Raw genomic sequence first — 24,599 nt, forward strand, 5'->3', positions numbered from 1 at the left:
GTCATCACCATCATAACTTTGCGTCATAATCACCTCAACCACTTCGCTTTATTGATTCCTTTATTCACTCCACCAGTCTGTTCACGTGACTTGCTTGACAATTGCTTCTTCTAAGAACTACTCATTTTTTATTAAGGCATTCGAAATTGGTCAAGAATTGAATAAACAGCCTCTGTCCTGCATGCACGCTGCGTTGCTGAAGTCATGCGCTCACGTTGTGACGAAAAGTGTACAGGTGCAGTTGAGTAGGCTCATCGCTTGTGCTTGCTTATCCGTTACCGGTAATTGCAGTAACCTGTGAAAATATAGTCAAGAACTTTCACAGAAACGGCGCATGGTCACCCCGGCATCTCGTCCACGGAGATGGAGCACATGCATTGATCTCAGGCCAACGCAAGGTGACGCATAATTTGAAAAGCGTAGCGCAGCGCTATGGCATGAACGTGGTATTTACAGCACCTTGGTAAATATTGCGATTCTGTGCTATGGTAGTGGCTTCCACTCATTTCGTTTGCCATGTTGAACATAGGTCATGGTTGATGATCTATGTTTATGGCCTGAGCCTGCGCAGTGGGTTATGAATTTCCCTTTCTCTTTTGAGTGGATGTACGTGAGATGAACGAGCAGGTGTGCGAATATTCGAATAATACGGCATCTTAAGAATCGCTCTACAGCTCTTGGCACGCGTCTGCTGCATACGGATAGGGAGTGTAACGTAGGTTGCAATGACACGTGGTAACCGCTTATGAAAACCAAAATTTTTTATCGTCACAGGGATCGGTGTTCCTATAGAGCTCTTCGAAGCATTCAAGTATAATGATGTTCAATATAAATATTCTAGATATGCGTTTAAGACGTGTCTTAACCAATTGGCCCGACTTGGTGGCTCACTACTATCACTACTACTACTACTACTACTACTACTACTTCTACTACTACTACTACTACTACTACTACTACCACTACTACTACTACTACTAGTGCTGCAACTTCCACTGCTACTTTTGTATGAATGCTTGTAATAAATTGCCAAAAAGGAACGCGTTACGTGTTCATGCATGCGTTCGCTCGTTCCGTAGTTTCTGAGAGCTATCCGAACCGCGCACGTTTAATATTCTTCATTCTAAGGAGTAATTTGTCATGTTAGTATGCTTATCGTAGGTCTGAATTTACGGTCAGGAGACGCGCCGCGTTCGTGCTTTACAGATCCCGGCTTTCTCTGGAAATACAACTTTCCCTCGCTGTTTCCACAATAGAGCAGGCAAAGAGTTCTTTACCTGAATAGCTTCGCCGTCATTTATCTAAATAAAGACAGGAACACAGTGAGGAGTAAAACAGTGAATATGTATACTTAAGATGGGCGGTAACCGCGGAGCCGAACCAAGAGAGTGAAATAACTAGAAGAATAAGGATATAGTGGAGCACATTTGGCAAGCATTCTAAAATTTTGAATGGTAGCCTACCACTATCCCTCAAGAAGAAGGTATATAACAGCTGAATTATGCCGGTACTTACCAGCGTAGCAGAAACCAGGAGGTTTACAAAGAGAGTTCAGCTTAAAATGGAGGATGAGGCAGCGAGTGATGGAAAGGAAAAATAATAGGTCTAACCTTGAGAGACAACAAGGGAGCAGAATAGGTCGGAGAACAAACCGGGCTTAAAAACTTCATTGTTGAAGTCAAGAAAAATAAATACACACAGCCGGTCACGAAGCATGTAGGCAGTATAACCGCTGGTCATTGAGGGTAACTGCACTGGATTCCAAAAGAAGCCAAACGGATGAAGTGGAGACAGCGTTAGGTGGGCAGATTATATCGAAAACTTTGCAGCTATAACGTGGCAACAAAAAGCACGATACCGGGTTAATTGGCAGAACATGTCACAGGCCATTGCCCTGCAGTGGGCGTATACTCAGGACGATGGAGATGATGAAGAGAGCGCAAACTTTTCTTGTCGTACAAAGCAAACGAAGAACAAACCTGCTCGCCTGCAATGTTTATGTCGTTAAAAATACGTCATTTTGTTATGTATACTTGAATATATTAAGTCATCTCTCTGAGTGATGTATTTCGTCAAGAACTCTAGCTGTACGATATCCAAACATGCGCGCCTCTTTTATGAGTATCTAAGCTCTTTGCGTGGTGAGATGGGAGCCATAGTCAGCTGAGAAACGTCGAAAAGCATCGCGCGTCTAAGCTGCCCATACACGTACTCTGTTGAATGATTGTTGTTCGCTTTTCTCTCTCTGCGCGGCAAACTTTATGGTACGGCTTCGACCGAACACCGTCCGCGCTCCCACTCGGTTTGAGTGTGGGTCCGGGCTCGGGTCTCGCGGTCCGAGCTCCTCCCGGTGCCACCACCCCTGGCGCTGTCGGCGCCGCTGGTGGGCGCGGCGTCACGTGGCTACACGTCGGCCGCTCGTCGGAGAAGCGGCCCTGCCCGTCTGTTGTTCGCGTGCCGTGTCGGGAGTGGGTCGCGCCCAGTGTTGTGTTGAGGATAACTTTTTCCCACTCGCGCACCTTCGAAGTTTTTGCCTGCATTGGTTCGCTTTTCGTGCGCCCGCTTGATACACGCGTTTTCTGCGACTAGACGGGACCTTCTTGGAATCGTCACAGTCTGCGGCGTCGAGCTCGCTTGTGGCTGCCTGTGTTGACGTGTGTTTGTCCACTCGGTTTGGTGATTTCGCTGCCTACGTCTCCATAGTTTCTATAAGTGTTCAAGTACTACTGTGTGCTTCGAAAAGCGCACCTGTCTTCCTACTCTCCCTTCTCATTTCTTTCCTTTCTTAACTGCTGCTTTTTGTCAGGTGATGAACTTACGACTCGGAGCAGAATCGGAGCCTTAAGTGAAGTGTGGGAAGCATCCGTCACTGGTTCGCTCGAGACACTACGTAACAGACCTCGGCCGTTTGACCAGGATTGTTGGTCTGCTTCGCCCTGAAATCGCTGCAAGAGAAGAAGCAATCGGTGATGAGCTGCTCGTGAACCAGCCTTCGGATGCGCCGGCTGTCTCCTCTAAGTCATCTCAGAAGGCTGTTTAGATTCTTACTCAAGGATTCGCGCCGAGCGCGCTGCGACAGCAGAACAGTGGGTGAGAAGTTTGGCTACACCCGTTTCGCGGACAGTTCGCCTGGACGTCATCGCTCTCCCGTGTCGTCGGCTAACCGAGGTGCATCCGGGTACATCTTGCTTCGGGACTGGCGCGGCTGAAGGCAGTTCAAGTGTCGCGCTAGCCTTCCAGGAGAGCGTTCCTTTATTCGTGGCATCGTAGAAATGGTTTAAATTTCTTTCCTTTCCTTTCAGCCGTAAAGTTGAGATCATTTGTGACATTCTGCGGATGCGAAAGTGACAGTTTCAACTCTGCCCCTCTCTGTGTATGTTACTGTAGTCAAACTATTTGTGTATTTTGTGCACTGACACTCACTGTTGCTTGCTGTCGTTCACGCAAACGCCTTTGCAAAACGTGTTTCTTAATTTGTGAGTGATTCGACAAAGAGCGGGAACAGTGTCGGCACGCATCAGAATTCTCGGCACTTTCCTCGACGTAGTCGTACGCGGAGAACCATTCGTCACCGCTCTGATCTGAGAGGGAAAGTCCAAGTACAGTTTCGGAGCATCCAGGCTGTGACAGCACACGGCCTCGTCTCTTCTTCGAAATCTTTCACTAAGGAAGTGGTACATCGAGACACGCGGGCCCTGTATTGTTGCAAGATACAACAGCGGAGATTGCAAGATACAACAGCGGGCGCGTTCGAGGCAAGACCTCTGGCGAGGTACTCTTCGACAGAACTGTCGCGGCACAACGTTGGTCCGTATTGGTGTTGCTTACATTGTAGATATAGCAGTGAACCGCACATGGGTGCATGAGTAACATTTGTAGACAAGGTGGATGCCCTACACCGATGCGCAGTTTCTTGTGCGGTGCCCTGTTCTTCACTAGTTTGATGCGTATGATTTGAACGGAACCTTCGAGCCTCTCGCGAGCAGCAGCGTATCTTCCGGAGCCCCTTACGAACCCGTGTCGTCGCGGCGGCGAAGAGTCGCCAAGTGAAGCGGAGTAGACAAGCCCTGTGCTGCGTCGACAGCCCGAAGATTGGTCTGCGTCGAGGCAGCGTGGTGGGCCGTGCCTCGGCTGCGGCCGGCGGCCGGCACCCGCAGGAGGAGCAGCGCCCGTGCTGCGCCGAGGCCGTCGAGAGCGTCGAGCTTCTCGTGCTGTGGGAGCCGTCTCGCGATGCCTCGGTGGTCGCCCTGAGGCGCACCCGCCATGGGGATCAGGCGATGTGCTCACTCTGCCCGAGGCTTTCTCGCCGCAAGCCGCTCAAGGCGGTGCGCTTCGACTCGTTCGTGGATACCATCTCGTACTGCGACGACCTCGCCGCCGCTGCGGCTGCCGCTGCGGCTGCGGCCACCACCACTGCGGCGTCTGTGTGCGCCGGGGCGCCTGCGCTTAAGGTGAGCGGGCGTCGCTGGCGCTTTGTCCTCTGGGATCGCACGCTGATCCACGTTTCATGACCCCCTACACATATAAACCGTCGCACCTCTGCGCGTGTGGTGGATACAGGGTGCAAATGTTTTTCATGCTGACCCGCAGTGTGGCCTGCTCGCTCAGTGGTTATAGTTCAGAAGTAATTGACGTAGGATGCAGATATCTCGGCTTGTGCGATGGAATTGCTATGCCGAATCGCCCGGTACTTTACTTTCTTTCCTCTTCTGTTTCGTTCGCTTATCGTGAGCGAGCACTGACATCCTGTCGACGGGCACTATTGGACTTACATGACGATGTGTGAAGGAACAAGTTGCGTTAAACTGCTGTATTGTGTTCATTACGTGCTGTCCTTCTGGCTGCTGGATAGGCATACTCATACGCGCTGATGTGCTGAAAGAACAATAGTTTAGTACGAGCAAGAACGAAATATTCACGCATAACTCCCATAAAGCCGAACACCATTGGTCCTGATGTGCTTAGATTTCACCACTGACCGGTGCTTCGAAACGCCGGGCGCGCCGCAGGCACCCAGTAGTTACAGCTGGTAGAATAAGACAACCGTGAACCAGATCCTGGGAATGTGTCGTGCCTTATCACACTTGCGTAATGTTGTCGCTTCCGACGCTCGCTACGGAGCACCTGCTATCGAAGCATATCTCATAAGTGCGACTAACGTCCATCCCTCGAGCGCATAGTGTCATAGAAACATGCCGTGTCAAGCACTGACACTTTTCTGCGGAGGAGGACGGACGCGTTATCAACTTCCCTCACTGTTGACTGGTTATAATGCGCTAACCTCCACTGTTCCTTTCTTGTTTCTTTTTTTTTTCAGTGAAGTCCAGAACAATGGAAAGACGTACTGCTTTTATCTTCAGCGTGCGAATCTGAGCATAGTTTGTGGAGGATACTTTATAAATATTCGCTTGATCTATAATTATGTTCCTCTTGCACTTACTGATTTCATCTGTCGCAGTCGCGTTCCCGCCGAACCAAGAATTGCGACTTAGATCAAATTGAAGGAATCAGATCGAGTTGTCGATATGTGAGACGCCCTGATGTGTTATTTGGTAACTAGTGTATGTGCGAAAATTGTGATAAGTTTTTCCAGTCTACTCCGTTTTTCTTGTTTGTGCAGAAATTATAAATTAAAAATGAGTGATAATGAATGTATTCTACTCACGTAACGGTGCGTGTAACACGAAACTATATTTTCCGCGCTGATAAACTATTCCCGGATCTACCTTGGAGTGTTGTCTCTGCATAAGTTTGCCGCTTATTCATTCACCTCTGCGTTTATGTGCGTTTCTCGTAAATGTGAACCTTAAACGAGGAACGACATGCATACTGTTTAATTTAGAGGTTATTAATGTGCAGGCCAGGCCAGCACGATATTTGTCAATTTAGTAGCTACATTTGTACATCCTTAAAACACACACACACACACACACACACACACACACACACACACACACACACACACACACACACACATTAACGAAAACATTGATTTGGTTGACATATGGGTTTAACGTCCCAAAACACCATGATTGATTGATATGTGGGGTTTAACGTCCCAAAACCACCATACGATTATGAGAGACGCCGTAGTGAAGCGCTCCGGAAATTTCGACCACCTTGGGTTCTTTAACGTGCACCCAAATCTGAGCACACGGGCCTACAACATTTCCGCCTCCATCGGAAATGCAGCCGCTGCAGCCGGGATTCGAGCCCGCGACCTGCGGGTCAGCAGCCGAGTACCTTAGCCTCTAGACCATCGCGGCGGGGCGTTAACGAAAACATTTACTTACATGTACGGTGATAAAACACTCCAAAGTGTGCGATACCTACTATTTATTTATTTATTTATTTATTTATTTATTTATTTATTTATTTATTTATTTATTTATTTATTTATTGATACTGCAATCCACTGGAGGGACTTTAGCAGGTGGATACAAAAGACGTAAATATCAGCATAACACCAGGCAAACAGATGGAACAGCCTATCCCATTTCGCATAGTGTCCATATAACACAAAGCAAACAAATAACTATGACTTGCGTTTTACAACGTAAACTAACGTAACAAAAATTAACCGATGACACATCACTCTCTATTGAAGAAAAGAAAACAAAACTAGCACACACGTAAAATTATTTTCTCTGTTTTTCCAGACTAGCGGCAAAGGATGTTAAAGACTGTGTTGTGACTTCATGGTTATTTAAACTATTTCAATCCTGCACAGTTCTGGGGAAAAAGAATATTTGAAGCAGTTATTGTGGGTACGGAAGGGAGTTATTGTACGATCATGGCGTTGTCTAGTGGCATAACCTGTACAAGATGAAAAATTTTTTCCAATATCTATCTTGTAATGCCCGATAATTATTTGATATAAATATTTTAATCAGGATATGTTTCTCTCTGAAGGTTAAGGTAAGTTAGCTCTTACTAACAGTCCATTTAACGAGGTTCGTCCATAACTGTTATATATGAAGCGAACGGTTCTTCTTGGTTTTTTTAGTTTCGAGTTTATGAATGTTAGTTTGAGTAAATGGATCCCAGATCACCGCAGCCTAATCAAGTATGGGGAGGACTATCGATTTGTAAGCAAGAACACGGACAGATGGAGGGGAAAGTTTCAAAGTCCTTCGTAAAAAGAACAGTTTCTGATTAGCCTTGGAAATCACCATGTCACTGTGTTTTGTCCAGTTAAGATTATTTTTTATCCATAACCCAAGATACTTGTAAAATTAAACCCCAGAAAGAATGGCATTGTTTGTAAAATATTGATAAGTCAATTTGTTTTTCTTATGAGAAATGGACCATAGGCTTAAAGTTCCATTAAGAGCTTCCTTGTTGATGTGCTCTTCCGTGCGTGAGGAATAGAACATCTGTGTGAACAGTGTTTTCCTATATACTCATCCTCATTCTAACGGCCCTGCTCCAAGCGTGATTAATGTATGAAAAGTCCCAGTCGGGGCGCGAGCCCAATTCGGCCAGCTGTGCTACGGTGATTGGGCCAAAAACCCTGCGCTCGTGCGTTTTGATTGCTGCATGCGGGGCAGCCTGCGTAGTGCCGTACCTACATATTTACCGTTCCATCCTGTTTTATTCAGTCGTGTTGATGCACCGGAGCATGTTTCGCTGCTGCTTTGGACAGCGCTTACTCGGCTTGTAGAGGTATAGGTGCCACTGGCGTCGAGCAAGTGTTTGTTACCTTCTTCTCATATTAAACACGCATACCTTAAGAATATGCGTGTTTTCCTGTGATATCTTCCAGGTCCCAATATTGACAGCCGAAGCTGCTTTCGAGTGCTTGCAGAACATATTTCTAGAACCGCTGTTTCTGCGATGCGGCAGCCGCCCGTGTTTGTCTTTCGGCTGGCCCAATGCGCAGCTGAATTTACGAAGCTTCGTTAACGCTATTAACCACTGCCCGGTTGCCTTCGGTTATACCACACGTCTTTATGTGATAGTGGGACAGTTCCCTTGAGAACGATTTTGGCGAAATAGTAGTTTTGTGAATATGGCATTTATATACGATCATCATTGGAAAACATTACAAAAAGGGGTCCGTTGCACAGAACTCTACTCAGCTAAGTAACAAAACGTGGAATAAAATATCAATACATGTCGAAGAAACTTAATCTTAATTGAATCAGAACACAAACATACCCATATTCGTACATCTAGCAAAAAAAAAAAATGTCCATACGACGTTAGCCACACTACTTTCATGATGACTGTTGATTTGCGACGTCGACGAGAGATGTGGGAAGACAATTTCATTTGTTACGCGGAAGATAAAGAGATGCCAACTTTCCGGAGAAGCTCGGTTCTTTCATTTATGTGGTGTTTGGGAAGCGAGATACTTCAAGGCGAGGTTCTAGTTAATTACTGATCGAAACAATATTCAAGACTAATTAGCTGAATAAAATGCGTGGTTTCATTAATACTACAGTAACTCGGTCGTTGTAAATTGACAAGATGATTCAGTGAAACTATTGTCATTGTTGTTGAGTCGGCTCTGCCGAAGTTCGAGGGCGCTGATTCTATAGATTCTCGCGGTCACAGCTGCTGGATCTCGATGGCGGTGAAATGAAACAACACTCATATTTAATTCCATGATATTAAATCTTAATCTAGATAAGAATTAATCTGGTGAGCGACACCAGGTGACACCAGGTGTCACACGATGTAAAATTAACACCAGGCGCCACACAGTATGAACTGTGTAACAAGTGGGCGGTTTAAAGCTAGCGATCCATCAGAAAAGTCTGGGGCATATTTTTCTCATTAACGTCGGCTAAATCATTACTAAAACGCGCAGTTGTAAAAAGGTGCGCATATATAACCTTACAGGCCCGTATTGGATGCCAGGTACTTCGCGAAACAAAGAATTGTGGCGCAGATACTTGCTCCCATGCTTCGCAAAATTATCATGATCATAGCGGGTACTTCGCAACTGCAGTGTACTTGCAGCAGTCGGCCTTGGAGAGTTTGCTTCGAGCTCTAAAAATGCATCTATTCCAGCTGACGTTGAGACTGTGATGCGTGTTCCGCGCCGGCCTATCGTTTTCTGCACTGATGTGGACACGTGATTGACCCGAAAAGAATAAGAACAAAAAAAGGATATTTGCCATTGGGCTTCTCTCGACCTTTTCGCACTTCTGGTGCATGGCTCGGCGTATTTCGGTTGCCGTCGCTGGGGAAACAAGCCAGTATTCGTTGAGGGCTTGCCGGGTAGACTGCCACACCGATTTGCGCGGCTCAGTTCTGGCTCGCAAATTGTGGTGTTCATTTCGTTGTTGATTTACACTTCGTTACTTTTATTCATGTGTTTTTATTTAGTCCTCTTCTCCCCCCTTTTATTTTTTTTGCATGTTGAAGTTTGAAGTTTATTCACGATCGAAAACATGCAACATTCATTTATTAAGGTGTTGAATGAGAAGGTGTCATGAAAATGCAACTGAATGCCTGACAAAGCACCTACCCCTGTCCTGGCCACAATAATGCACAACTCTGAGTAATTACGTATACGTATATGTATAGCATAAATAAGTAAAGTATAAATGCACAAGTACAATATACTGGGAAAATACAATGAACACATCAAATGGAAACATAAATACACAATTTCAATACTGTGGAAATACAATAAGTGTAGTTTTACAGTTAAAGGGGAAAAGAAAAGATCGAGAAGAAATAATTGAACACTCGTAAAAACAGAGACAAAAAACATTCAGAACTAAAAAAAACGCTGCTATGAACTCCAGTGAAACATGTTGGGAGTAATATCTTCACTGCTAATAACTCAGGTGGTCTCTGCTCGTGCGGCTTTGTATTGCAGTCACTTATGAGTCCGGAAGTCTGGGCAGCGAAGCAAGCGATCAACTCTTGAAGCTTTCAACGAAGTATGTATGTTTACTGCCCACATCAACAAACCTCTTTGTGCAATCTCGAGGGGGCGAAAGAAAAGTGAAATTAAGACAAACGGGGGGAGTTTAGCCAGTCCTTCGTATCGGGTTATAAGCTTCGTTTAAGTTGGGGGCGGGGGAACTATAACACATTGAATTGGCACCAACAAAACTATCCTCCAATACATTTCCTATTCTCGGCGTCGTATGCACTTTTCGGTGCTGCTGCGAATTGGTTGCGTTTAATTAAACACTACTTGCAACTTCTGAAGATCATCGCGGTTGCTTTTCGAATCCTCTAACCTCGCCTATTATTGCGCAGCGATTCTATCGAATAATGAATGGCTTTTTTTCTTCTACGTATACGTTACGCGCGGGTCATTATGAATTTAGAGTAAGTGACTGCCGTATATGTACTTCTCAGAAAGGTTTGAATAACTTGACGCAACCCTACTTTTTTTTTCTTTAGTGCAGTGACGTAGCAGGGGCCTGGTGCAGCGTCACAGAGCAATGAATACTTACTTAGTGGGTCATCATACAGCACACACATTTTAGGTTTTTCTTATGCAACGAAGGGAAAGAGTTGCATTTCGCTCCCTTTTTATTTTTGGGTTCGAGCTTTACCGGGTTTGCAATCAAGCATACAGAATCTCAACCTAAACCAATATTATAAATGTACAGGTGTTTGGACTGAAATTGTATTTACTTTGTACTTTTCTGGAGAAAAAAAAGTGAGACCTCGATCTATCGAAAATTATGTTTCTTAGCAGTACTTCATCTAATCTCTAAATTCGAATGTCTTTACGCCTTCACTGCCGTCGACGTGGTTCGTCGAACCTACACGGCCTGTCTTCCTACCAGCTTGCATCGTATGTTTTTTTACCGGTGCAATTTACTCGTTCAAATTTAACCTCGTTCAAAGGGTATAACCAATTCAACCATGGGCGACGCAATCATCTGCAGTGCATAACAGAGCCGAGGATGCCTGCATCTCGTTCGTATAATAGACTCTACTAGCTCATCCAATGTTTGCTCCTCTCCCATCTTTCGCCCCGCATGCTACTGATGATACAAGCGCAGTCCGGCGCCGTGTTTATCGAGAACACAATGGAGGGGTTCAGCTTAAGAACGAGCTGGGCTTTGGAGCGCCGCTGGTCGCATGGAGGCTGAGTGTTTTACCAGGGCAGTGGCTCTGTGCGCCGCATTATACGGAGTGAGGGTGTGTGTATCTGTCGTGTAATTGTTTTTGTTCGTCTTTCGCGTAGTGCGAATGAACAAAGTCGCTCGTGCTTACTCTTTCTCAGCCGCTCCGCGAGTGTAGCTGCAGACTGCTCCGCGCGTTGCGCCCGCTCGAGCGTGCCTTGACGCCCCCGCGCTTGCATTTTGGACGAGGCCGGCCGCCCACGTTCCCCCAAGGAAGGGACGCCAGGAGATTACGGCGGCGCTCTTTTCAAACGCGTCCTCGTGTAAAGGATAGCAAGCACGCGTGCCGGCGCGACAATTACGCGCCTGTTGTCATTTCCTCGCTGCGTCGCCCTTCCTTTTGAGCTGGTCCCGTTCTCCTGTGGGCCTCCGCGCTCTTTTTCATTTTGCTCTCTTCATGTTGGCCCACCCCTTGCTTTATCTTCACTTCGTTTTCTTTTTTTGGCCGTTCTGCCTAAGACTGCAGGCTTTGTCGTCGTTTTGTGTGTTGTCGCATCACCGCCGAGAAGCCTTCTTTTTTTTCCCTTATTGCGTCCCTCTCATCCCGTCCCGCAGACCTAACATTTTGGAGCGACCGAAATATTGCAGTGTTTGCGTTTGCTTTATCTCGCAGCCTCGCCACATCTTTGTGTGGACGGACGTTAATGCGTATGTAATTGCGCCGGCTCACTCGTGCGGCTGGTGCAGACTTCGCTGGCGCTTGTTCTCCTCCCGAGGCAATCTAGAGCGACTGCTTGGATTGCACTTAATAATTGCTCCGCTTTCTTATGCATTAATTGTAACGATTGTTAGTGACGTTATGGTGGCGCAGCTTGCCCATTATACCTTCGTACGTCTAGTTTTTGTGATTTTTCGTTACGCTTGACAAACATCTGGCGAAAGCAGCTCTGATAGATTTTCGTGGAGAAAACGACAAGGATCGTTTGTAGGGAGGGCGTCGAAAGGTAAACCGCATTGAGGAAGGGCGAAGTCGTGCCACCGGAACAATATCACGTATCAGCTTGCTGAAATTCGCTTCGTCTTCGCGTCCCTGATTATCTGCATCGGTGTTCAGTTGTGACGATCGAGGAGGCGCACGTTTGAATTCGGAGCTGCCGAATTTTGCGACATTTCAGTGGACGTGGTAGGCGAAAATTGCCACGTGCTTATTTTAGGCGCGTGTTAAGGAACACTATACGTGGCCTGGATGCAACTGGAGACCCCGACTATGGCCTTCTCGAATTAAACCCACTTCTTGCACGAGGAAAAAAAAAAGCAGGGAAACAAAAACACGTAATCCAAGTGTAATTTTTTAAACCTTCTTGGTGTTTCCCTTTTTCGGTACAAAAGCCAAAGTTTATAATTCTACCAAGGTGATCTTTGCAACGAATAAATTATCGCTAAACATGTGTACTGAATGTCAGGACAGGCTTCCGAAGAGTTCAAACACGAGGGCCTTTGTGAAATACGTTGTTAGGAACTGTCGATTTTTACTGTTCCGAGTTAACCGCTTCGACGCTAAAAACCACTGACATAGCATATGTATACTAGAAGGTTTATTGTAATGTTATTCTCACAGTACGGCCCGCATTGTTCCTAAAATCCAATGCACGTCGTAGCAGATGGCCGAACTCGCCGCATGTGCGTGCGCTTTTTCGAATAATTTATTCTCTCTGTCTCTCACGCATTCTCATCGCAACTTTTGACCCCTGGCGCATCACTTTGATCGTAACCCGGCTGCATCATTACTCGCACTTCTCAGTTCATCGCCAATGCGCAACTGATCCTCACCAGTGATCGAGCGTTATCCAAGCGCCGTTTAGGTCAGTCCGCGTGCGCGCGTTTGTGTGAAGCACATTTGTGTGTGTGTGTGTGTGTGTGTGTGTGTGTGTGTGTGTGTGTGTGTGTGTGTGTGTGTGTGTGTGTGTGTGTGTGTGTGTGTGTGTGTGTGTGTGTGTGTGTGTGTGTGTGTGTGTGTGTGTGTGTGTGTGTGTGTGTGTGTGTGTGTGTGTGTGAAAGAGAGATAGAGAGAGGAAGCGCGACTGACTGACTTGACTGAGGGATAGCGAGAGAAAACGATTGCGCTTGATGCAATACAAGAGCAAAGTCACTGTGGAATCGTGAGTTTGTTATTGCAGTGGCTTTCGTCATTTTTCGCAGATGGCCGCAGAAAACTGTTCATAATGTGACTGTTACAAGCTGCCACTATAGCGTCGCCAGCGCGAAGTCGGCGACGGGAATGACAGCAGGTCGGTTCGTTCCGTACGCAAGCAGAGACAGTGAAGAGATCAGAGACGTGAGAAAACAAAACAACTTTACTCTAGTGATATTGCAGCACACGGGATCTAATACAACACTTCAATACAACTAACAAAATACATCGACACTTGATACAACTAATGAAATATATAACAGAAACAATAAATCAGCTTACGAGAGAGAACTATTACAAACTACACAAACTGACAAGAATAGAACGACGGATGAGAAAGTTCGAAGATATAAACAGGTGATGGCATACGTGTGATGACCGGCAGCGTTGTGTCCCCGACGATCGGATGCGAGAAGTCGAAGAGAGTTCTGGCACGACTGCGATGTCGGCGGTGTTGCAACGCTGGGGGCTCCGGGAGGCTAGTGCTTGCAGGTGACTTCGAGCAGGTTGAGCTAACTCGAGGCGAAGTCCCGATGTCTACGTTGCAGACGTTAATATCGCGTCACAACTAGACGAACGGCTAAGTTAGGTGGCCAGCCGATACAGAGCCACACTAAAAACTTCTAGAAGAGATGCTTGTTGATCTGTTTCTACACCATGTTGGTCAGCGACTAGTCTGCCTAGCAGGGCAAAATCCTGCGCTTAAATCCCCCTCGTGTCTCCTCGCTCTCTTCCTTGGGGACAAGAGACCTCTACCTGGGTCCAATCATGTGCGTTTAATTGAGGGGAAACTCCGCCCCAAAAATATTTTGACCCCACCCCTTTTTAATTAGGAGAGGGCCCGCAACTAGCGAGAGTGACAACCTGTCGGGTTGTTGTCATACGGCTTGGCCACCAGAGCGTTTCCCACGCTTTTCCCCGTGGGAACGGTCAACCACTTAGCTCTCAGCCGGGCGTCTTGTAGTCTAATCCTTGTTCGGGGTATACCGCGGCCTTATACGACCTTGCAGACGTCGCCGCAGTTACAAAAGGATTAACTTTCGGCGGCGACGTTCTAAGGAGAGCACCCCATTTTGCACTTATCGGTTCCCTTTCATGTGCCGCCGTTTCTCACGGTCAGTCGGGGAGTACGGCGCCCGTTAATTGCCGTGACGCGGTGTCGCCGAAAATAGCCGTCCGTGACAGTGACCAAAAACATGATAGAGTTGCAAAGGACGTGTTTAAATCCGCCGCCGTTCGTGATTGCGAAGCCGAATTAATGCATCTGCCGCGAGACCATCAACTAAAATCAGCCTTAAATGACCGAAACGCTCGCCGCCCCGTCTGTAGACGCCCACAATCCCCGAAGAGCTCCTTTTACAACTGCCATCGCGTTTTTCGGGCGTCGTTATAGAGTTACTGTGTCAAGCTGATATATATATATATATATATATATATATATATATATATATATATATATATATATATATATATATATATATATATATATATATATATATATATATATATATATATATATATATATATATATATATATATGAGATCTAACAGATAGTAATGCCAAGAATTGTACAGGGGAAGTTATTAGAACCAATGCAATGTAAATAAGAAGAAAGAAAAGTGGATGAAAAATAACCAGCCGTGAGCAGGAATCGAACCTACGACCGTGTTAAAACACGGAAACACGAGCCCTTAGGTATACACTTCTTTACCATATATATATATATATATATATATATATATATATATATATATATATATATATATATATATATATTTCTATATCGTTGTGGTGGCGCTTCGGTGGGTTCGCGCGGTGCCGAGCTTTCGTCCAAGCCTCCGCGATCAGCGCGGAGCAACTTTTATTCTCCAGATTCGTATACCTTGCGTGTCTGGTTTCAGTTTAGTGCATTTGTGGGCTATTTCGTGCTGCTTTTTCTCTCTTCCCTCTTTATTTCACGTTTTATTAACGTCCTGAACGCACGCGGGCCGGAAAAGAGGGAACTCGCGCACTCTAGAAGAAGAAAAAGCTGAAGTCGTTGAGTGAACATTTTGTTTTTCTGGGTCGCGAGTCAAAACTGTATACACTTTGATTTTTTTTTACGTGTTGCATGGCACGCTGTACCACAGGTACCCAGGAAGGCAGTCTTTTTCCGTTCCCCACGTTCTCCTGCTTTCCTTGCTATTTTATACCCATGATCTCTGCTTCGTTTGTATGTCGTGCCAGTGCAGGCTTCCTCGCTTTCTTTAAGTAGTGTAGAGGATTCCCTCCCTTTTCACTTCAACTCCCGAGTCATGGAAATTGTTCCTTACGATGTAGCTTCCTGCCTCACTCTCCTTTAGAGCGCATCCAACGTCGTCTAGCTGTACGTGTCCCGGTATTTTTAATTTTTTTTCTTTGGAAAACCAGTGCCGAGTAACCTGTACGTACGTGCGGTAACAGAGAGGCATTTTCCCTCTTTTTTTTCTGCCCTGAATTCTCGTAAGGTTCTTTGTTTTTATCCTTTTCTACTGCGTTCGGTATTTTCTGAAATGCTGAGGCATTCCTGCGCGACCAGGGTTGGACAGTATACGTCACGTCATTCTCGTGGCTTATATGTTGTTGTTTTTTTCCCTTCTCTCTAATCGTAAATGGTTCGTGGCCGAGTCTCCGCGTCGCGGGTTTTTCGCCTCCAGGGTCCGACCGCGTTCCGCTGGGACTTTCTGCCCGACTGAGATCCGTGGACTTCTTTCTTTCTTCCTTCTTCGTAGGTACGCGTCGTCCGTAACTTCTCTACCGCGACTGGCATAAAACTTCTTTTCTTCGCACCTTTCTGTATCGATTCGTGCCGAACTCTTTGTCTTCGCTTTTGTCGGCCCCATTTCATTTTCTTTATTTTTCATCAACTGAAGTATTTCATCTTTTTAATAGCAGTGGACGGGACATAATGATCGCGTGCATTTTTGTTTACAATTATATGTGTGTCAGTCGTAAACCTATTGGCCCCGCTGACCATCTGTTCTACTCCTAACAGTACTATATCAGTACTAACTTAATCTTGCCAAACAGCGCCTGCCTGTGCGTGCTCTTTTCCCGTAACAAGTATTTTACTACCTTTTAAGTGCGGAGCGCTTTATATGGGCCTGGGCTGTCATATGCTGCCATTGCTTGGCGTAACGCAGATAAAGCCACGTATAAAAAAACAATAAATATTAGAAATTGAACACAGAGAAAGAAAAGAAAAAAAACGCGAAGAAACAAATAAAACTAAAGATATAAACAAGAACTAAAAATTAAAAAAAAAAAACGCCAGGCCTGCGCGGAAGGCGCAGCACAGTCACAGCGAAAGATAGACGAGCGGCCTTTCAGAGCCTTTTCAAAACACTGATTGGGTGACTGCAAGCACACTTGTTTGATATCAATAAGGGCATTAATAATGAACTTTTGGGTAGTAGGCCGGCATTCGATATGCTATTTTTCGTCATTCTTCTCAGAAGTGTGGTATCCGCTAAACACTTGCAAGGAATTTCGTGCCAATCGTCCATGCAGTGGCTTACGACGATGAGGAATTATGGGTGAAGTGGGTATACCCGCCACAGTTCATATAGGGGAACAAGGACAAGCTTCTGTAATGGGTTGGAGCATTGGACGGCCCACTCGTTACGCTAGTCGCATTGTGCGAATACTGGTTGTTATTTCGGTGTTTTAAAACGCTTTATAAGTCGTATTAACGCGATAGCTTTCCCAAAGTCAAGCCTGCCTAAGGCAAGTTTGCCAACAAGTCACAAGCACAGGCGTAGCTCAGTGATACTGGGCTCACCCAGCACACCCAGGTTTCGAGCCCCACTGTGTCTTTGATGCGAGGTTTTTTTTTAAATTTTATTTAGCACGGTGTGGTTACGGACACCGGTGGTGGCGGCGAACGATTACGCGTGACCTGAGTTGTGATCTCATAACAGCGATCACTGTAAAAATCTCGAAAAGAGAAAACAGAGGAGAAACAAAGAAGACCGTTCCAGCTCCGCGCTTTATTCAGGCTTGGCATGAGTGGTGCCAAGCTGCCTTTATTTTTGTTTCTTTTTATTTGGCTCTTCTTTCTTTGCAAGATGTCTTCGCAATTTTCCTTTCCGTGTTTCACCGCCTTGGATATTACTTTTACGTTATTCTTCTGCGTGATTATCGTACAGCATCTTACCGGGTTCGGGTTCAAATTGTTTTTTTTTTTGGGCCAATTGCTTCTTTTGGCTTGTTTTTCCGCGATAGCGTTCAAGGTCTCGTTTCGGAGAAATTGCGGCGTCGGCGTCGTTAATTGCGAGCGAAAAATCATCGTGTGGTCCGTGACCGAAAAATTGAAAAAGATGCGAGAAAAATAAACAATGAAAATTTTCCGGTTTCGAGTGAGGATGGAATCAATGCCGTCTGCGTGTCAAGCAGGTGTTCTGCCACAAAGCCACAGCATTTCTTGGAACTGCTTTGGGAAAAAAAAAAAACACCATATGTATGCGATGTAGTGGAAGGAGTCTCCTTAGCGTTTCATATATTGTCTGGCAGGAGTGTAGAATATGGCGCAGTCGGCAAAAGATTCGAATATAGCTATGACTGCATGGTTGTTACCCGTTACCAAGCGTGCAGCCATATTCAATCATCGTTAACAGCAGAATCATTGACAAATACAACAGCTTCGCAGTTCGCGTGTCGCCCTACGGACGCGCAGGAGGCCCTCGGCTGATTGGCAAAAGAGGTAATTATGGCGTAGCGGGTATTTTACAGGGGTGCTTGCAATAGGAATTTATTGACAACTGCAATGGCCAATGTTACGTGCCCTATTGTTCGTTTCCTTGCGGCACGGTTGAAGCATGCGGTAGGTGTTCTGTGACCATGCTACGAGAACCGAAGCATGCTAGCACTTGAGAAGGCGATGCGAGCAATGCCCGGTTACGCTGTCGCGATCTTGACGCTCAAGCGTGCTCCAATTTTTCTTATTTTCGTTATTTGCGTGCCTGATTGGTCGGTCATGGGCGATCAAATACACCTAATAAACTTCGTTATATATCTGCGTTAGGTGACTGTACGTGCAGTTTCAGTGAGTGCGATGATATTGGCAACAACGAAAGAGACGCACGAGATTCACAATCGATCGTAATGGCGAAACGCAATTTCGACCTTCCTATAGGTCACAACAGCTTCCGTAGACCAGAAAAAAAAAAGTTTTCCCGCATAAATTTGACTAGCAAAACAAATTTATACGAGTTTTACACACTATACTGGGTAACTTTAACGGTCCGAGTCATATTTCTCTTCTGACGTGGCTGTTTTTACCCCAGCATCAGGCGTCTTTTTGATGGAGGCGCAAATGCTTCAGGCCTCGTGTACTTAGATTTAGGCGCACTTTAGAAAACTTCACGTGATCTAAGTTTCCGGATCTCAGCACTATGGCGCCTCTCATAATCAATTATTATTGTTATTATTATTATTATTATTATTATTATTATTATTATTATTATTATTATTATTATTATTATTATTATTATTATTGAGCGAAGGTGAAAGAAGCGTCATCATGCGGAAGTCTAATATGCGCAGTCGTGTTATATGCGTAACTGCTTGAGTAGTTGCTTTTTTGAATAGTTTTCTAACATATACCTCGTTAGCAAAAGGCGTTCCATGTGAATCGAGTCATGTTGAATATCTCGCCTTCTATATACACTCCTGTAAGAACATCGAACTCACTTGGCGATATGGTCGGTACATTGAAATTACTGTCAGTTATATCTATACGTAGTGATAAATATTTAGGAAAGAGTCTTTTCGGTGATCGTTCCGAAATATTTTTCTTAATGAACGTGCGCGTGTAATAACAGTGCATTCAGTGCGGCTACAGCGGCAACTGCAGCTGGCGTGCCGCGGTGAGATGCGGGAAACGGATACGTCAGGGGTTATTTTTCTCGATCGACCTATTGGGTGGGCTCCCGATTTGGCTTCACAGCATCCGGAGTCCGTAATTCGGCGCCGGCAATTTCCGCGACTGGATTGGAAGCGTGCGGAGGAAGCTGCCACCGGCAGTATACGTACTGCGCATACGCAGGGAGCATTGTCGGGGCGCAACAAGTTTCGCATCCAATTAGAGCGTTCCCTCGACAGAGGGAAACTTCCCGTGTGCACGGGGCCGAGAGCTCGGCGCCCCCTGCCGTCGAGTTCAGGCGCACGTTATCACCCCCCCTCCCGCCCCCCGACTACATCGCGCGGCAAGTTCCGGAGTGCGAACACGGAACGCGCAGCCCACGCGATAGACCTGCTCGCCGATCACGGCTCCGAAGCAGCCGCAGTCTATCGAATCGACACAATGTGGGCTGTGCAGAGGATGGTGCCAGTTTCAATTTGCAAATAATCAACCCAGAAGTTGGGCCGTAGAATGGGGGGACAGAAAAAAAGAAGACTCGTGGTTGTCTTGTAGTAAGAAACGCGAACTTCGTTGTTAACAACTGTTAGATTTGTTCGTGATAACAAGTGAATCAGTACTTCGCCATCTGGTGGCGAGGCATGGTATAGTAGCGCTTGTGGCGTGGCGTTTGTTGTCACTGCTTCAGCGTTACTGCAGAAACCGTGGGAAGTTTGCGTTAAATGTGTCGCCCCCACTTTACTAAGACCTACGCACTGGGGAGAGAAAAGAGATTTACGAGAGCAAAACTGCTAGCCGGCCTAGTTGCAACGAATTCATCTTTTAGCCACTTAGCGCGGGACAAGGGCGAAGTTCTGAATACGTATACGGACGAATGCGCTCGTCTGTGTGTACTGCTTACTTCGTACGACAGAACGCCGTTGTAGTAATCACTGTAGGGAGGCGCCTTGTTGGCTGAGCTTTGGAAACGTGAAAGGGGTATACTGACACAAAAGCTTTGGTAGCGCGTTTTTCTGCTGCATTGCGTTGCCGGGGGGCCTGTTAGTCATGACACGACACGTGGTTTGCTGCAGCACGCGACAGATAAATAATTACAGGCCCCTCATTATCGATCAGTTTCAGTTTGAGAGAGTTCGAAAAACTGGGTGCAACTGTCGCCACCTAGCGCGTGCAACTCTTGACCACGTCAGCACTCAAAACCGTGGCGCACTTCCGCACGGTCCGCATAAAGAATTACTTTGGAATAGGAAACGCGACTGGAATGTCGCCAAACACATAACTTTCTAAGCGTGCGCCACGGCCACGCACTCGCAACCAGCCGCCGAGAAATATAGACTTCGGGAACTAACGTGGCAAATGAAAAATGGCGGCTATGACGTCATCATAACTTGTTTTGTCGACCGCAGCGCGGTGACGTGAAGGAAGTAAGGGGTCACCTCGAGGTCACCTCTGAGGGTGTCTACAGTGCTATGGAGTTGGTCGCTCACGCAAACTTCAAAATTAATTTAAAATACCTTCCAAGTTATATTCGCTGTTGACATCTCGCAGATGATATAGGAATGTTCACGAGAATCGACCTCGCTGGCTATCTCGGCCCCGAAATTTTGTGTCGGTACCCCTTTAACAGAAACATGGCAGAGAGCAAGGCGAAGGAAAAACATTCCGAAACAAGCACTAGGACAACGAAGCTTACGATGGTTGAAATATTGTTAGTTTGTGTCGCGCTATTCTCTTTACCCTTCCGTCATGCGGAAGTCGCTTCGTCTTCGGGATTTCTCGAACGCTCTCGCTATAAGTGCTCCTCTATTGCGCGCAAGTTCAGCCTCGTCTGAAATAGGGAGCTGTCTGTTTCTTTCTCTTTATTTTGCCTGTCCGCGCCCACGTTTTGGAACCTTTTCGCCTTAAGCTCCTTAACTCGTTAATCCGCTTTATGCTCAGGTGGTACAGTTCGTGTCGACAGGAAAAGTAGTGGAAGTAGGGAAGACTGCGTTTTAATTTGTCGAGTACCTCTTCGTGGGGCACGCTACGCAGTGATATGAAAAAAAAAAAAAACTGTGTTAACGCCATAACTTTGTTTTGATTCCCGCTCTTCTTTTTTTCCCTCTTTGAACTCCTGATCGTTTTTTTTTCATAGTTGAGACCCCTATCTCAGAAATGAACGTTTATTTAATTCCTTCATTTAGTGCGAAGGAGGGCGCTTTTATCTTAGCTTCGCCTGTGCGAATTAATGTCAAAATAGTGCGCACGATCGTGCTCAACTGATATCTGAGCAAGCTCGCGCTGATTTTTTGCACTTAATTTTTTTTTCCTGCTACTGAGCACTTACTGCAACTTTCGATATGTAATGCACCTTCTTAAGAAGAAAGGTAAAAGTAGTTTTTGTGTACAAGAAATAAACAACCCAACAAATTTTTTTCTTTTTGTTTTTCGAATTGATATCGTAAAAATTGATGCAACAGAGCTCGGTGCGCAGCACTGCAAGAGTGCGTGTTGGTGGAGACAGCGGCGTCGTGCCAATAAAGCAGTGCCGGGCTAGTTCTTCGGCCTGTCACGACGACACAGCAACTGCGCACGTGGACAGGGAGAGAGTAATAATAGAAGCCAGTGTACAGGGGCGCCGTTCATTTGCTGCCGAGGCAGTCTCGGGGCCTTGTTTTCCGAGAGGCTGCAGGTGTCACGATATCGCTTGTAATTGAGATGGACGCGCCTGCTCGAGCTAGCTTACTTACACCGCATACCGTGCTGTTCCCGGAGCAATAAGGCGCCGCTTCCTCGGCTGTCGCGACTGGTCGGTCAGACGACGTCACCGGGGCAGCGGTATGAGGTGCCGCCGCTCGTCGGCGCTGAAGATTTTATTGACCCGGCCGCTCTTTCGGAGGCTCGTCCCCTGCTTCATCAAAGCGAGCTTTTCTCGCACTTTTGTTTTATCTCTCCTGTGGTTACTCGGTCACTTCCGGGTCTCCTTCGCTACGGATTACAACGTGAAACTTTGAGACCTCTGGCCAATGTCTTCTATACTTGTCGCGTCGCTCGTGCGACCACTTAGGCGTTTGCCTGATTCCACGAACAGCTTGGGCAGTGTTGGGCAGTGTCTGTGTACGCTGGTATTGAGGGTGTGATATACTTCTGAATCGTGGCGTGGCTGAAGGATGTTTTTCATGCAAAGCTTGTCATAAGTTGCAGGTCTCGGCGGAGGCGGCGTCTACGCGAAAAACCCGGCGCGAGTGAGCGCATATGAGGCCTTCGTTGCTGCGCCCGTCTCATGCGTATTCTTGTATGAGTTGCTCTTAAATAACTGACCCTCTCTCGATCGCGGGCTTGTTTGCGATCAGCCGTTTCTGAGGTGACGATCTCATATTTTTTCACGACAGTCTTTTATGCCAGAGTCCACCAAGAGTTCAGTGACGTATTTCCGTCATGGAAATGACGTCGAAAGAATACGCGTGGTCAGAAGATAAAGACACTCCGCCATCGGGGGTTGCACCTATGACCGAAGGGCCCATGACGAGAGATTGCGGGTCTGTTATTCACTGCGCCATTTTTTTAAGGCTAAACAAATACGCCTTTTAAATTTACCACTGTCCTCTCATAGCGTTCTTGGTAAATTGCAGTAACTCATCATGACTGTCACACCCGTGATCAGTTCTTGAACGCGTCGTATCTAAGCGTCCGTCTCATTTGCCACGTTTCCCATAGAAGTGTGAATTTGTCAACGCCTTAACATTTTCCCAGGTGGTGACCTTACCCCAAGCCTCGGCGTCCATCATAGCATCCATTTACTAAAAAAATCTCACAGCATATTCACGAAGGTAATGATGATGAGGGGAATTAAGTGTCCGTCCGTGTGTCCATACGTCTGTGTGTTCGGATGGACAGAGGCACGGACGGACGAAAGCATGGATGTACGGACGCATGAACGGACAGACGGGCGGACAGAAGCATGGACGCACGGATGGACGGACGAACGGGCGGATGGATGGAAGCACGAATAGGCGCACGGATGGGTGATTGGTTTGCTGGCTAAACTCCGCGTTAGCTCGTCCCCGCGAACAGTCGCGGTCGGCAAAAAGCAAAGGCACAATGCGCGTTGCGTTTCCCTCCGGTGACGTCTTGTCGGGCATCGGTGTTCAATGAGTGCAACGTTCCGCGAGCAGGTGACCTTAGCCCGAGGTCGACGTCCAACCAGTCCCGCTCTTCTGGCTTCGGCATCGTTTTCTGTGCTTTCGCTTTCACCGTTACCTACTACAACTGCCAAAAGCATTGATGACCGCAAAGATGTGTTTAATAAATAATGATGGGCGTTAGTCGTCGGGATGAAGATGTATATGGTTAGCGTCAACGTAGATGCAAACAAGAGACATTGCGAAAGCTATTATAATGTACAGGAAACGAACTGCTTCTTTAAGGTCACGTTTTGCTCTCGTGCTTTACCCATTTCTATGGTGGAGGGATCAATCATGTTTTTTTTTCTTTCTATCGAAGGCGCTATAGGCATCTCATCGTTCCATTCTATATGCTTGCCTTGATATGAACCCATGGTCGTTATTGTTTCCTGTAGCGACATAAGCGTTGCACTAATATATGCACATGGATGAAGGTCTGACTGCCGGCTTCGAGGATGGAAATTGGTATGAGGGAGCATCGCGCATTGAGATTGAAATAGATAAATAAATATACTAGACGATGCACGCACCTGCTTAGTTTCGCTTGCCACCATTCTGTTGATACCCCATTAGAGGAAGGGGTTCTAAATTTTTTAATACCTGTGATTATTGAGTATCGATGGTTGCGACACAGTGGGCATGTAGTTCGGACTAAGTATTGCTAATATACGAAGTTTTAGCTAATCATTTGGTGCACCTAAGTTCTTTGTTTGGTTTTTCATTGCGTACCATCCGAATTGGGTAGGCTTGCAAAAAGCTAGGAAGAGCGTGTGCAGTTTAAAGGCACACGTATCCCACTCCGTTTCGGGTAAATAACTGTTTCCGTCAATTCACAACATTTTACAGCACTTAACATGCACATGCACAGCATTCACAGCAGTTCACAACGGTGGTTTCGGTAAATGGCTCTTGCGCTGATTAAAGGTACCGTCGCCAAAGTACCGTTCAACAGAGAAGGTGTATGCCTATAACATGTTAAGTCCTCGTGCTAACATTGCGCAGCTTTTCGCCTTGTTACTATATATGATGATATATTTTTGAATATTTCCGGTGATCGAATGGTATACTGCACTAACGTTTCGCTTCTTCATTCGTTCGATGGCACTCAAAGGCTTGCTGATGCAGCGTAAGCGTGTTAAACTTTATTCGAACCACGAGACAAGTAGTTGGAATCAGGTAAATGCATTATTTTTAACAGCGTTTTTCTCGTTGCGTTTCTATACCGGGGCCGTGCTGCGTATTATTTTCTTCGTTATTTTTCTTACCTCCACCTAATAGTACCGCACCATTTGATCAAGAGTCGTCCGAGTGCTCAAAGTCG

At 46.2% G+C, this 24,599-nt stretch overlaps 1 protein-coding gene across 1 annotated transcript in view; it reads left to right on the forward strand.

Moving 5' to 3' along the window:
• The first annotated feature begins 2,122 nt into the window (after nucleotides 1-2,122).
• Nucleotides 2,123-24,599, forward strand: part of dlg1 (MAGUK family member discs large 1) — a 327,017-nt gene continuing 304,540 nt past the window's right edge. The window contains exon 1 of the mRNA XM_075891144.1: nucleotides 2,123-4,451. Coding sequence (XP_075747259.1) covers nucleotides 4,278-4,451 — 174 coding nt within the window. The 5' untranslated portion in view covers nucleotides 2,123-4,277. The remainder of the gene's footprint in view (nucleotides 4,452-24,599) is intronic.

The sequence above is a fragment of the Rhipicephalus microplus genome, chromosome 1 (assembly GCF_043290135.1).
Source record: "Rhipicephalus microplus isolate Deutch F79 chromosome 1, USDA_Rmic, whole genome shotgun sequence".
NCBI classification, from domain to species: Eukaryota; Metazoa; Arthropoda; class Arachnida; order Ixodida; family Ixodidae; genus Rhipicephalus; species Rhipicephalus microplus.